The sequence below is a fragment of the Atractosteus spatula genome, chromosome 28 (assembly GCF_055471065.1).
Source record: "Atractosteus spatula isolate fAtrSpa1 chromosome 28, fAtrSpa1.hap1, whole genome shotgun sequence".
NCBI lineage: Eukaryota > Metazoa > Chordata > Actinopteri > Semionotiformes > Lepisosteidae > Atractosteus > Atractosteus spatula.
In genome coordinates, this window is record NC_142733.1 from 2,667,238 (window position 1) to 2,681,575 (window position 14,338).

The 14,338-nt window shown below is 58.3% G+C and overlaps 1 protein-coding gene across 1 annotated transcript; it reads right to left on the minus strand.

Annotated features, from left to right (window-relative positions):
• Positions 1-3,992: 3,992 nt before the first annotated feature.
• On the minus strand, positions 3,993-14,022 carry LOC148813721 (granulocyte colony-stimulating factor receptor). Its single transcript, XM_088907939.1, has 14 exons — positions 13,950-14,022; positions 12,133-12,253; positions 10,558-10,742; positions 10,320-10,474; positions 9,857-10,025; positions 9,627-9,709; positions 7,783-8,014; positions 6,831-7,019; positions 6,241-6,342; positions 5,982-6,128; positions 5,614-5,739; positions 5,256-5,355; positions 4,571-4,655; positions 3,993-4,418 (listed from the first exon to the last, which is right to left on the minus strand). Exons 1-14 carry the CDS (start codon positions 14,020-14,022, stop codon positions 3,993-3,995), a joined length of 2,193 nt encoding a protein of 730 aa, XP_088764065.1.
• Positions 14,023-14,338: the final 316 nt, after the last annotated feature.

The window sequence follows — 14,338 nt, forward strand, 5'->3', positions numbered from 1 at the left end:
GAGACGCCGCTGCCGGGCGCTGATAGGCTGCCGGGGTCGCGCAGGGGAGGGCTCTGCGGGCGCTCGCGGCGCTGGCCCAGCGGGGTGGCCCCGCCGCCCAGGAGCGCGACGCGCGGCGCGAGACAGGGAGCGGCTGCCGGGGCAGCGGACAACCGGTGCGCGCGTGCGAAGTACGGGGGCCAAGTGACCCGCGTGCGCTGCGTGGCAGGGAACGTTTAACTTGCGTCACCATCAGCCCGGGCGACTCACCGTGGTTATAGGAGGACAGAAACGTGGAACATGACGACCACCAACCGGCGATGCGCTCCTGCAGCTAATACAGCACTGCACGTGAAACCATCAGACAACTCTCAACTGCAGAAGCTCGAAACCCGCTTCTCCCCTCATTCTAACTGAACCGGTTCTCCTGGATGTGACGGCGCTGTGCGCTCTGAGCCGCGGTGTGTTAATAATGCCCGACTGCAGCCTGGACCGCCAGGCCCGGGCCGTGAGGGGGCGCTCTGAGGCGGATCCTACACACGGAGGTACTGCCGGGCTCTGGAAGAGAAATTCAAAGGGAAACTAGACCAGCTCTTCTGGGAAGTTATGGGCCTTAAAAACAGGATATCTGCTCTTTTTCCACAATGCCCAGTGCCTTCACCCCGATAGTGAACCCGGAGGGGCGTCACTGGTCTGCTTCTCTCTGAAAGACTCTATGGGGGGGGGCATGTTTACGAGCCTCACATTCTAACCCAGGGGGGCTCCGATTCCTGTCTCTCCCTGCCTCAGTCATGCCTTCGTTAGGAAAGCTGACTGGCTCATCAGTGTGTGTCTTCAGCTGGTTCCTTAACACTGAGCAGCAAAACCAGGACAAAGACATTCAGCGGAACGTCCAATTAACGGGAGCCATTGCTGATCTGGGGAGATCTTGCTGGTTGTCTGCCCTCAGCCGGATTCAAGCAGATTTATTGACTTGACTGATGAGTTACAGTGTTGCCAAAGCAGAAGGCACATTTACAGTACAAATATATTACTGGAAATTGACATACAGAAAACAGAGAACATCACTGGGAGACAGGCCCACTGTTCCTCAGGCTGGGACAGGAGATCACACACTGGGCTGCCAGTTCAGCAGAGTTCCCTCTCCCAGTAGGGCAGTGTGGTGGCTCTGTGGCTGGACGGTTGCCGGTTCGAATCCTGCGGCCAGCAGAGGAATCCTACTCCGTTGGGCCCCCGAGCAAGGCCCTTAACCCCAACTGCTCCAGGGGCGCCATATAAATGGCTGACCCTGCGCTCTGACCCCCAGCTTCTCTCCCTGTCTGTGTGTCTCATGGAGAGCAAGCTGGGGTCTGCGAGAAGACAAATTCCTAATACAAGAAATTTTATATGGCCAATAAAGTGATCTTATCCCTAATCTAATAGGATCGGGAGTTGTTCTGATTCTGGCAGGTGTGGGAACTCTGGGATTAGATTTCTGAATTTCGGGAAGAATGTTTCTCTAATCCCACAGTATCTGTCACAGTGCAGTAGGAAGTGCACCTCTGTCTCTGTTTCTCCCCGCTGGCAGTAGGAGCACAGCCTGTCCTCTCTGGGCAGCCAGGTCTGCCTGTGTCCAGTTTGTGGTCACATCGCATTAAAACGGCCCTCTGCTGTTCACGCGTGAGGGGGACAGAGGTGTGACCTCGCCTCGGGGGGGTTCTTTTGGCGAGTGTGGCTCGGAGGTCCCAGAACCGGGCTCTTGCGCCAGGGAGTTCACAAGAACCCGGGAGAGCAGCTCCCTGCGGGGGTGCAGGAACAATGTCTGAGCTCCGAGCCAGTCCAGGGAGGAGGCGGCGTGGACCGGAACTCCTCCCGTCTCCCGGCTCGCTTCCGCAGCACGGGAGGGTCCCGGGACAGGACGGCGGCGGCGCCTTTGATCCCGGGATGGCAGCCGGTTAAAATAAAACCCGGACTTCGCCAAAGAGGTGGGTCGAAGCGGTAAATTAAGGAACGAGCGTGGCGAAGGTGGCGCTTCGCTGTTGAGGAAGTGGGCTGACCTTGCCGCCTCCCTGGAGGACTTTGGATACTCGAATCCCTTCATGGGCTCCTCTGTTCAAGGCCAAAGTAACTCAGATCCATTATTTCTTATATGGCTTCAGTAAAAGACAGAATTAAACTGTACGTGTGTTTCAAGTCCAGTTCTCCCGCCTGCTGCTGTTCGTTTACTAACTGTTTGAATTAAACATTGGGAATTTTTGTCTTTACTGCGTTTTGAAAGGAAACATTGTCGCTTTTCTTTGCCTTTTACGGAAACTCTCATGAATATGTCTGCACGTGTTTACTCCTCCACAGCCCGCTGAATAATTTATTCATGTTCCATTTCAGCCAGTTTCGAAATTCGTTACACGAAATGCTGGAAAGTCGGGTTGATGTCTTTGGAACGCGCTCAAGGGCGCGCTGGCTGGAGCTGTCGCAGAGCGCCCTCTGGCGGCCGCACCGCGCCGCTACAGCAGCCGACCGGTCCCAGAGCGCCGAGCTGTGCGCGCAGCTCGGCGCGTCATAAAAACACCCCTATTGTACGCAACCAAAATCATTTAATATAAAACCACCACGAAGACATAAAGTGCAACAACTTAAACCTCACAATTTCCGAAAACACAATAGCTAAAATAACGTCAGACACAAACGGTACGCCATTTAAAAAATTAAAAATATGACATGCGTGCTTACGTTTTCGCGAACTGGCAACAAATTAAGTTCAATATGATGAAACCGACACAAGAAAAAAGGAATTCAGCTTTGCTTTTCTGTACTGTTGGCGCTTTCCAGCCAGCTGGATTGAGAGAAATGACTCCGCAATGCACTTTGTTACAGTTACTTCCTGTTTACAGTCTGCTGTACACTCACACAAGGCCAGTTTCCAAGACCGGGATCAGGCCCGGCCCGAGACTGACAGACGCGATTTAAGATGGTTCCCCCAAGATGAGCACTTATCAGCAACAGCTCTATCACCCTGCAGCTCCCAGCTGGCCGCCCACTGGAGCCCAGCAGGCGTGAGCCTGGTCAGTACCTGGATGGGAGACTCCTGGGAAAGCTAAGGCTGCAGCTGGAAGAGGTGTTAGTGTGACCAGCAGGGGGCGCTCACCCTGGGGTCTGTGTGGGTCCTTATGCCCCAGTATAGTGACGGGGACACTGTACTGCAAAAAGGCGCCGTCCTTCGGATGAAACCTAAAACCAAGGTCCTGACTCTCTGTGGTCATTAAAAATCCCAGGGCGTTTCTTGAAAAGATTAGGTGTGCTACCCCAGTGTCCTGGCCAAATTTCCCATTGGGCCTTACCCATCGTGGCCTCCTAATAACCCCCATCTCTGAACTGGCTTCATCACTCTGCTCTCCTCCCCACTGAGAGCTGGTGTGTGGGGGAGCGGACTGGCGCATCATCCAGGTGGGTGTGGAGGGGATCCCCATTCCCTGCGAAGAGCTCTGAGTGGAGTGTCTAGAACAGCGCTATAGAAGAGTAAGGAATTATTATTGATCAGGCTGCACGAAATGGCTCACAGAGCCAGCAGAGTTTCGGCAAAGCGCCACATAACCTTAATTTCACTGAAGGACGGGACCTGTGTGCCGCCAGCAGGGGTCAGGCCTGAGCTACAGGCAGCTCGCAGCTGCAGGCGAGGGCCCCAGTGCTGCGCAGCAGAGAGCACGCTGAAGTGTTTAAGCCGCGACCCCAGCCCCCAGTGCCAGTCTCTTTAATAACTGGCGATTCCGAGGGGCACTTTTAGAGAGCTCGGGGTGGACCAGGGGGGCCAGCAAAGCAGCCACACTAGCTGCTGCTGCAGAGCCCCTGCCAACAGGAACTCGGTCTGCCAGTTCACGCTCAGGCCAGAGCCCCCCTGGCTCGGCCCCAGGAAGTGACACGTCGGGGCCAGAGAGCGTCCACTGCTCTCGGCAGCGCGTCCCCAGGCAGAACCCAACGAGCCAGAGCGGCCTCCCGTCGCCCGCAGACCTCCGGACCTGCGCCGCGGGGTTCGGACTTCAGGCGTCGTGCGGCGGGCCGGCCCAGTTCAGGAGCCGCAGGTCCTGCAGGCCCGGCAGGTCCGCGTCGGCGCGGCCGCCCTGCAGGATGAGCTGGAGGAGCAGGGGGAAGGTGCTCAGGGCCTCCAGCACGGAGGGATCCTCCTCCCCCTGGGGGGCCGCGGCCGGGGAGGTGTTGGCGTAGGGGTGCGGGGGCGGCTCTGTGGGGGCGGACGGGGAGCCCCTGTACGTGTGGTTCATGACCATGGAGTAGTCCACGTAGCCCGGCTCGGCCTGCGGGCACGGCGGCAGGGCCTCGGGCAGCAGCGCCAGCTCCTCGGAGACGTGCGGGTCATCCCGCAGGGCCAGGACCGCCGCTGGCCGCCTCTCGCCCTCGACCTGCAGCACGCAGAGGCCCTGGGACTGACAGCAGGAGTCCCTGAAGTCCTGGTGGAGCGCAAGAGAGAGAGAGAGGGGGGTCACTGCTCCAGCCCTCTGTGTCCCTCCAAGCCCCAGAACCGCAGACACAGCAGCAGCCTGGCCCTAACCTAGATCAACAGCTCAGAGCAGCCCTCCAGCCCACTCAGCCCCCCCCTTACCTTCAGGAGCTTTTTTGGGGTCCAGGAGGCCAGACTGCTGTTTGCAGGGTCAGGGACAACTGGCCAGAGCTGCTTCTTTATCCTGCTGGAGACACACAGAGCATCAGGCCAGGCTTGAACATGCAGGAACCCCCAGATCACGGGCTCTGATCTGCTGCGCTCTGCTCTCTCCAAGCAAAGGTGATGCTGGGTTTGTGATGTCCCCATCACTACTGGGCAGACACGACCCATGTACAGATCTGAACGAATCTTAAATATTAATTAGCTATTGCCACATCACAACATCTAGGGGACAGGTGGGAAGCGCGTCAGCATGTGTAGGCTGCAAAGGAACAAGTAACAGGTTTATTCCATGCTGAAAAAAAGAAGAAAGAAAACACAACGTTTCGCCTTCTTCAGGTGTGAGGGGATCTAGGGGACAGAACCATCTTACGCCTGCCCATTCCACCTGTGTGGAGTCAGCAGCCACACACAGCTGTTTTGTGCTTCATCAGCATCACTGACTGGTCAGTGAAAAAGTGGTATATACTGCGTGTGAAGGAATATACATAGACTGCCTGTGTCTCACAAGCAGGATCTCCGAGGCTGCACTGTGAGGACGTAGCCTTGGGGGGTTCTCTGACAGACACCGGAGGACGAAGGCGGGTGCTGCTGGTTTCGGGGCGCGGCCGGGCTCTGTACTCACCTGTGGCGGAGGTGCAGGCAGGCCAGGAGCCCGAAGACACCGAGGAGGAGCAGAGCTACGCAGTACAGGCTGGTGGTCATCACAGGGCTCATCCCGTCCTCTGACACAGACAGACAGCGACACGGAGTCAGAGCTGTGCTCTGTCCAGAGCCCCCCCCCCTGCACCGTCCACCCCACTACTCCGATTTCTTTCTCAGGGAGGCAGACCTGCAGTGTTCGCCCACCCCACTTCATCCTCGTTCAATCGGTAACAACAGAACGCCTCCTGCTGCCGCCCGGACCCTGCTGGTAAGACGGCCCCTACCTCAGCCGAAGAGCAGGGCTGGTGGCACTAACCGCTCGACCCCGGCATCCTCACCGATCACCACGGTGACCGCCTCCCCCACCGCGCTCCCGGCGTCCGTGCTGGCCATGACATGGATGCGGTAGGCGCCGACCAGGCCGCTCAGAGCACAGCGGCGCTCCAGGGCCTGCACGGCCACGTCTGCAACACAGAGACACTCAGCACAGTCCTGCATGGGTGGACACACAGACGGACACACAGAGACACAGGGACACACAGACACACACAGAGACAGAGAGACACAGGGACACAGAGAGACAGAGAGACAGAGAGAGACACGGACACACGGAGACACACAGAGACACACAGAGACACACAGAGACGGACACACGAGGACACACAGACGGAGACGCACACATGGGCAGCGGGGCAGCGGTACTCACGTTGGGTCCTGTTGTCCGCGCCGCAGTAGCACACGGTGTAGTTGCGGATGAATCCGTGCCGGAGGTGGATGGGAATGGGATCCCACTGCAGAGCCACGCCGCCAATCCAGGTGTCCACGACGTGCAGCCGGGGGCCAGCAGAGGGCGCTGAGGGGCACACGCAGGGGAGGAAGGGGTGAAGAAGGAAGCCGAAGGAGGCGAGCAACAGCAGGACGTGCACAGAGTCACGTGGCAGGCTGGACAGCAGGGCTGGACTCACCTCCCTGTCTGCTGTAGGCTGGCAAGGACAGCGCTGCCCCCCCCTGCCCGTGGCGCAGTGCCCGCACCGACACATTGTAGCGCACCCCCGCCTCCACGGCCTCTGCAAGCAGGGACACACAGCGGTCACACATCTGGACGCCCCGTCGCCTCTATCCCTCTGTCTCCGAGCTGCAGCGTGACTCAGACACAGCCCGCAGCCAGGGGACAGCTGGGCACCGAGCGTCCAGTGTGTCTCCGTCTCTGTCTCCAGCACCGACTGTCCAGTGTCCCTCTGTCTCCAGCACCAAGAGTCCAGTGGGCCTCTGTCTCTGTCTTCAGCACTGACTGTCCAGTGTCCCTCTGTCTCCAGCACCAAGAGTCCAGTGGGCCTCTGTCTCCTCCTCAGGTTCAGTTTCTCTAAACCCTGCTCATGTGCAAGAGCTTCTGGGGTTTTTAGTTAAGATGTAGGTATCAGAGGTGATAGAGAGCCGATTGCCTGGATTATTTAAATAATGCATTTTTGGTCAAAGACCGGACCAAAAACTGCTGAAGTGAGAGAATAAGGGCAAGGAGCAGCAGGCCCTGACGAAGGCACGCAGGTGGACTCACCTGTGATGACGGTCTCGGTGACATTGCCGGCCAGCCTGAGCCAGTGTGGCACACAGGGGGTCACTTCAGACACTGGGCACCACTCCACAACGAAGCTGGTCACCGATTGGCTGAGCAGAGGTGTCCATCTTACACTCAGGCTGCTGTCATCCAATGGGGTAACAGTCAGAGCCATAGGGGGCGGGAGCACTGAGAGATCAACACGTTGTGTCGGGTTATTGATTACAGCACAGCTGATGAAAACGACGCTCGTGACAAATCCAGGCACATTTTGGTTTTGTTTTTCCTAAACATGTGTTTTTCTTCTTAAAAAGGGTCAGTCTACCCACTCTCCAGGAGTGTCTGTGACTCTGAGATCTTTCCTCAACTCTCCTGCCACAAGCAGAGCTGCTGGGCTCCACACAGGGTGTATCAATCCCAGCCAGGAGCAGAGAGCCGACCGCTGCTCAGCCAGTGGGGCCACAGGAGCAGAGAGCCGACCGCTGCTCAGCCAGTGGGGCCACAGGAGCAGAGAGCCGACCGCTGCTCAGCCGGTGGGGCCACAGGAGCAGAGAGCCGACCGCTGCTCAGCCAGTGGGGCCACAGGAGCGGAGACCCCAGACCACTGGACTCCCGGAGAGTCTGCTGTGTAGCGGAGCTAGTTTGGACACGGTGACGTCATCGCCCTCCCTGTGCGCAGCAGGGACCTCAGCCGCCTGGGCTGGGGGAGGTCTCCTTTAGCTCACTGGGCTGGTTCCCTGTGGCGTTACGCTGGAGACCCGGGTTCGCGCCCCAGGTGTTGCGGGACGAACCGGTGGGGTGGAGCGGCAGAGGGCACGAGCCCGCGCAAAACCGCGGCGGTCACACAAGCGCACACCGAGATCGCAGAGGCAGGGAACTGGTTTGCAAGACATCAGACCCTTGTGAGCCGATCGGATACCCCAGCTGATCCAGGGATCGAGCGCTCCCCTACCCCTCTCTCCGGCGTCCGGGAGGGTGATCCGGGCCGGGGGGGAGTGGCCTGCGGCGTTGAAGGCGGAGAGCGAGCAGGAGCAGCGCGGCGCGGGCAGCACCAGGACACAGGAAGTGCGCTGAGGGGGCAGGACCCCGCACTCCTGCTGCTCCTGCCCCTGGGGGGCGCCCTCTCGGCAGCACGTCACATTGTACCCCAGGATCTTGCCGTTAGCCTGGCTCTGCAGCAGGGGCTGAGGAGGAGGAGGGGGGCAAAGCAAGAAAGAGAACAACATCAGTAACGTTTCCATTTCGGCAGCCTTCCCAGGCTGGGGCTCACGGGCACCGAGGGTGGGTGAATAGTCTTAGGGTTCGGGTTCGAGTCAAGGCGGTGATGTGGGTCAGGGTTAAATAGTTGCAGACAGTGTCTTTATTCTTCCTTACTGTGGGAGTCTAAGGACTGCTACAGCATCAGCAGCACAGAGAACACGGTCCTGCTGTAGAGGACGCAAACTACACTGCCCCTGAGGCCCAGCAGGTGTGAGCCTGGCCAGTACCTGGAGGGGAGACCCCTGGGAAAGCTAAGGCTGCTGCTGGAAGAGGTGTTAGTGGGACCAGTAGGGGGCGCTCTCACCCTGCAGTCTGTGTGGGTCCTAATGCCCCAGTATCGTGACGGGGACACTGTACTGTAAAAAGGCGCCGTCCTTCAGCTGAGAAGGAAAACCGAGGTCCTGACTCTCTGTGATTATTAAAAATCCCAGGGTAACTCTCGAAAAGAGTAGGGGTGTTACCCCGGTGTCCTGGCCAAATTTCCCCCTGGCCTTTACCCATCATGGCCTCCTAATAATCCCCATCTCTGAACTGGCTTCATCACTCTGCTCTCCTCACACTGAGAGCTGGTGTCTGGGGAGCAGACTGGCGCATCATCCAGGTGGGGCTGCACACTGGTGAGTGTGGAGGGGATCCCCATTACCTGTGAGGAGCTCTGACTGGAGTGTCCAGAAAAGTGCTATAGAAGTGTGAGCAATTATTTTTATTGTGACTGGCTCAGGTCGGGGCCAAGTGGACCAAAAGCTGTCAACGTTTCATGGTTTCCCTGTTCAAACCACGACGCCACTGCCTGTGCTCCTGCGTCCTGCAGCTCTGAGCCCAGAGGCACTCCAGCGACTGGGGGGTGAAACTCTCGTGCCCCCGCTGAGGCTCGGGGTCCTGCTGGCCGAGGGGCTCCCTCAGCCTGTGCAGCTCACTTCTCCCGCCCAGCTCCGCTGAGCGATTCCAGACGCTCCAGACGCGTCTCTGCCCTGGGCAGCTGCTCTACTGGGATCAGTCTACTGGCAGCCCCCCCAAGAAAAGTGACGCATTTCGTCCAAAGCACTGCAGCCCTCTCCAGCACAACCTCGCCTGGAAATCCACTGCAGACACGTACAGCTGAGAGCCCCCCCACACACACATACACTCGCAGGACTCCAGCAGGACCCGACACACCCATCATCATATACACTCAGGCAGCTGTTGTAGCCCCCCATCTGAGGGTGGTCTGTGTCCAGGGCGGCGAGATCACACCCCTTACTGGCCTGTCATCAGCAGCTTGTCGCCTGATGTGCTCAGGAGCTCGGAGCTCGGCTGGGTGGGAGACCTACAGCTGAAGCAGTAGGTAGCCTCGTCCCTTCTGGAACAGGATTTTAAAAGCCCCTCCCAGTGGATCCGAAGATCCTGCGAGTGGCGTTGATCGAGAACAATATGAACAGTCCGACCTCCCTGAAGTTCCTGCTCCATTCACCTGCTGAAGCAGTTTCTCTCTCCCGTCCCCCTGGTCTGGGGGACACCCAGGGGAGAGCTGCACCCCTGCGGACACCAGCATCTCACCTTCCACTGCAGAGTCATCCAGCGCCGGCCATCTGCGCTCACGGCCCCCTCCCGTCTCCAGAGCTGAGGCCCGACCGCAGGGGCTGGACCGGACGGCGCCGGAGGAGAGGAGAGGAGAGTTAGTCGTCGGGACTCAAGCTGCAGCGTGCACCAGCGCGCTCCCTGCTTCACCCTTCCTCCACACCGGGGGACCTCAGGAAGAAGACGGGTGCCCCCCCCCCCCTCCTCACCAGCCTCCTCTGTCTGGGTCTCCAGCGCCGAGCTCCACTCACTCCAGTGGCGGCTGCTGCCGTGGTAGCGGGTCCGCAGCTGGACTGAGTACCGGGTGAAGGGAGAGAAGAGGCACAGGGTGGCACTGCTGGACGTCTGCGGGCCCAGGTCCGCTTGCCAAGCCCGGCGCTGCAGTGGGGGGGGCGACAGGTTTGGCTCGGTCAGGCAGGCGGAGAATCCAAACCATGAGGCCGGCCAGCGGAGAGCCCGTCTGGATGTGCTTCACACGAATAGAGCTCTGACCCGACCCACTGCCCGGTATTCCGGATCTGTACTGACCCGACCCACTGCCCGGTATTCCAAATGGACACTGACCCGTCCCACTGCCCGGTATTCCGGATCTGTACTGACCCAGCCCACTGGCCGGTATTCCGGATCTGTACTGACCCAACCCACTGCCCGGTATTCCAGATGGACACTGACCTGTCCCACTGCCCGGTATCCCAGCTGCAGCTCCACCATGCCCTTGGAGACCTGCCTTGAAGTGACGGGAGGCAGCAGAGCCCAGAGCAGCCGGAGGCAGCGAGCCTGTCCTGGGACAGGAGTGAGCTGGCGGAGGACCGGAGGGTACAGCTTCACTGCAGGACAGAGAGGGGGAGGGCGGAGGGTGAGGGGGGAGGGAGAGGGAGAGGGGGCTGGACAGGCGTTTTCCCACCCGTACCTGACTCGTTCCACAGGCAGAGGCGTGGGGAGGTGGCGCTGCCCCTGGCGTCCCGGGCCGTCACGGTCACTATGTAGTAGTTGTGCATCTCGCCGCCGGACACCGTGCAGTGCCACTGACCCGCTGGAGGTGTGCACTGCTCCCTCAGCCCCTTCTCAAAGACGCTGTCACACTGACCCCTCGCCCTGCAGGGGGCGATACACAGTGCTTGACACAGAGCCACACTGCAGCAATTTGTCCTCGGCATCATCATCACTCAAAGTTTTCCATCACTCGTTTCACCCAGCAGTTCCTGAACCAAGACTCAGGCCAAAGTGTCTCCCTGGTGACAGGTGACCAAATGATCAACAGACCAGGTGTCCAGGTGGCCTGGTATCTAGGCAACCAAACACCAGGTGTCCAGGTGGCCTGGTATCTAGGCAACCAAACACCGGGTGTCCAGGTGGCCTGGTATCTAGGCAACCAAACACCGGGTGTCCAGGTGGCCTGGTATCTAGGCAACCAAACACCGGGTGTCCAGGTGGCCTGGTATATAGGCAACCAAACACCGGGTGTCCAGGTGGCCTGGTATCTAGGCAACCAAACACCGGGTGACCAGGTGGCCTGGTATCTAGGCAACCAAACACCGGGTGACCAGGCGGCCTGGTATCTAGGCAACCAAACACCGGGTGTCCAGGTGGCCTGGTATCTAGGTGGCCAATGATCAATGTCCACCTAATTGAGGGCCAGATCTATTCTCCCAGTAATTTACAATGCAAACTTTAGGACATATGGAGATCAGTGTGAGTGTACGGTTAGCGAAGATGCAAAGGAAGGGAGCACCAGCGATCTTGACCACCTGATTACCATCACCTGGGTGTAGGCAGCCACACGCAGAACTTCCTCTGCAGCTGGCTGCCGTTCCGATCTCCCCAGGAAGGAATAAGACAGCCAGACTGGGCTGAGCTGATGCTGAGTTTTCATATCTGATCGGGCTGTAATCAGATGTTCTCAGAGCAGGCGGTGCGTGTGGCTCTCACGCACGCAGCTGAGGCCTCCTCACCCCCTCGACTGGCACGCACCGGCACGCATCACCCCCCCCCAGGGCCAGAGACAACCCACTGCCAGGTCTGACCCTGAGGGCCCCACAAGAACCGAACTCTGGCATCACACGTTAGTCTGACTGGAAGTGGTGGCGGAAATGTCCCCTTGTTTTCTTTCACGCAAAACAGCAACGCATGTTGAAGTCCCAGCTCGAGGAGATCAGCACCCATCAGCTTGGACTGAGTAGAAGTATGGTGAAACCGACAGGCTAATCTTCTACTGATTCACCCTCTTCAGGTCCAGCAGCTGCCAGTCCGAAGCCAGGCCATGGGAAACTCAATGAGATGATGCCGAAATCCCACTGGATACAGTGCAGTGCCTACAGCAAGTGCCACAAGCCTGGCTTGTGCAGAACTGGAGAGAACAGCTGAGACACCTAGACCCTGTGCAGCCCTGCAGTGGATCCTGTTGAGAGACAAGGGAGAGGAGACAGGCAAGAGGGGGCAGGTGCAGTGCAGTATGGAAGACACTACAAGCAGGGGGCTGACTCACTCGTCGACGTTCAGTGTGTAGGTGGTGTTCAGGTGGGGCTCCTCTCCGGGCTCCCAGTAACACGTGATGTTGGCGCGGTGCATGAGCACGCAGTAATGCACCTGGGGCCAGGCAGGGGGCGCTGTAAAGTGGAAACACAGACACAGGGCCACAGCCTTAAAACCCCCTCAATGTTCAGTTACAATAAGAAGGCGTTGCTGGGGTTCATTCTCTGTGTCACAGGAGCATCCTGCACAGACAGGCAAGAGTGTCCAGTCACACTGCTAAAGCAGATTCACTGAGGAGCTTCTGGAAACACTGGGATCAGTCAGGATGACCTCCTCTCGTATTGACCCATCAGTCAATAGATCCATTTTTAGTTTCGTGCAGCTCCTGTCGTAGTGAAAGAGAAGCGGACGCAGGTGGCGTTGAGTCGCATCCAGAGAGCTGAAGGTGCAGGAGATCTGCCAGTGTCGCGCCCCCGATGTCGAGTCTCCAGTGCGGTGCAGTGGGAGAGCGTTCAGCAGCAGCCAGACCGGGCCGGACCGGGTGGCACCGGGCCCGAAGGAGTCTGAGAAAGCAGAGGTGGGACGAGAGAGCGAAAGACAGACAGAAGAGCGAGAAAGAAGAGAGAGAGATGAAGGGGGGAGGGAGAGAGAGAGAGAGAGGCGTGGTGCACGTTGATGGTTTTCTTCCTTGATGAGGGAGATAAGCCAGCGAGAGAGAAGGAAGTGAGAAGCCAGACCAGCAGAAAAGCGGCCCTGCAGCTCCACTCCCCCGCACCGCACGGCTGCTGGAGCGCCACTTAGCTGATCTCGAGACATCACTCCCTGATCAGGGTTTCCTCTAGGTGTTTTAGCACTTGATGACTTTGTCACGGGACTTTCAGACTCTCTTGATTTGTAGCACAGATGAGACGAGGCCGCTAAGGCACCCTGGATCTCATTCAGAACGTTTTTGCAAGATCTAATGGCATCAAACCTGCTTCTCCTGCTCTTAGTCCTAAACAAACCACCACCTATCTGGTGTGGAGGTCGTTCAGCCCATCTGGACACCACAACTGTGCCCAACGGCGTCAGCTGTAGGGAACAGCAGTGTAGCGGTTTAGACTTACACAGGCCCGGATCCCCCGCTCTCACTGAGAGCACCCGTGTACAATCCACACCTCGGCCACATTTCAAAGATCCGGAGCCGAGAGCTGGAAAAACCGACACAACAGAGCAAACCACTCCTGTAACCACTTCAGAGGCACCTCGTAGCACCTGGGTTGTTTTCCGTTCATCCTTCAGAGTAACAAGGTGAACAGAGGGCAGAAACATGCGACGACAAGGCATGAAGAAAAAAAACAATGATCTGTGGGTGTGTCAAAGCTCCATCAAGCGTCAATTATTACCAATTATTACCAAAACCAAAGAGATCCAGTTCCCAGTCGGGAAGACAGACAGTTCGGACTAGGAATTGAGACTAGGACCAGGACAGACAAAGGAAAGTGCAGGGCCTGCCCAAACACCACAGAGACTCGGGTGAGAAGAGATACAGGAGTGTGAGCAGCCAAGTCACTGGGCCAGGTCCAAACCAGAGGGTTCTGCCTGGAACAGGTACTGGGAGACTGAGTGAACCAGTACGACCCCATGCCGCCCCCGCAGTGGATCCTGTTAAGAGGATCCTCTGTGATCCCGTGCATCACAGGGACCATGCCAGCGCTGGCCTGCTCCTACAGAGGAGTCGGTGTTTAGTTGCCCTGGGGCTGTGGAGCTCCTCCGCCAACAGCCGTGAATTCGGGGCCACTGGCTACGGAGATCTGACGCCAGACAGAACGAGCCGAGAGCAGGGGTTACCTGGATCAGCAGCCACACAGGCCCAGGCTGTCAGCATCAGGACTCCCGGGACGCAGGAGGTCAGCCGTGGCATCACAGGGGCACTCGTGTACGGAGCACAGCGGCCACGAGTACGGAGATCCAGGTGTCTGAAGGCAGCAGCTCCGAGTGCCGAGGTGTGATCTGTGTGCTGACAAGATTGCAGAGCAATACAGGGGCTGAATGGGCAGCGAAGCATCTGGTGGTGCACCAACATGGCAAACAGTCTAATCTGCGTCTTCATCTAATCTGCTGTTTTTCTCTGTTTCTGCAAATTACCCAATCTCAGAGAGCCCGGCCCGTTTCCTGCCTGCGACAGCACGTGCCAGACAGCTCTGCCTGAAAAACAAGCCGGAGCCACATTAGAGAGC

Bases quoted from the DNA above. Each gene is read 5' to 3' on its own strand.
- LOC148813721 (XM_088907939.1), bottom strand. From the start codon at position 14,022: ATGCCACGGCTGACCTCCTGCGTCCCGGGAGTCCTGATGCTGACAGCC. The intron at 10,743-12,132 runs GTGAGTCAGCCC...CGCCCCCTGCAG, and splicing joins TACACACTGAACGTCGACGA to GGCGAGGGGTCAGTGTGACA. The intron at 5,740-5,981 runs GTGAGTACCGCT...TCTGTGTTGCAG, and splicing joins CGCGGACAACAGGACCCAAC to ACGTGGCCGTGCAGGCCCTG.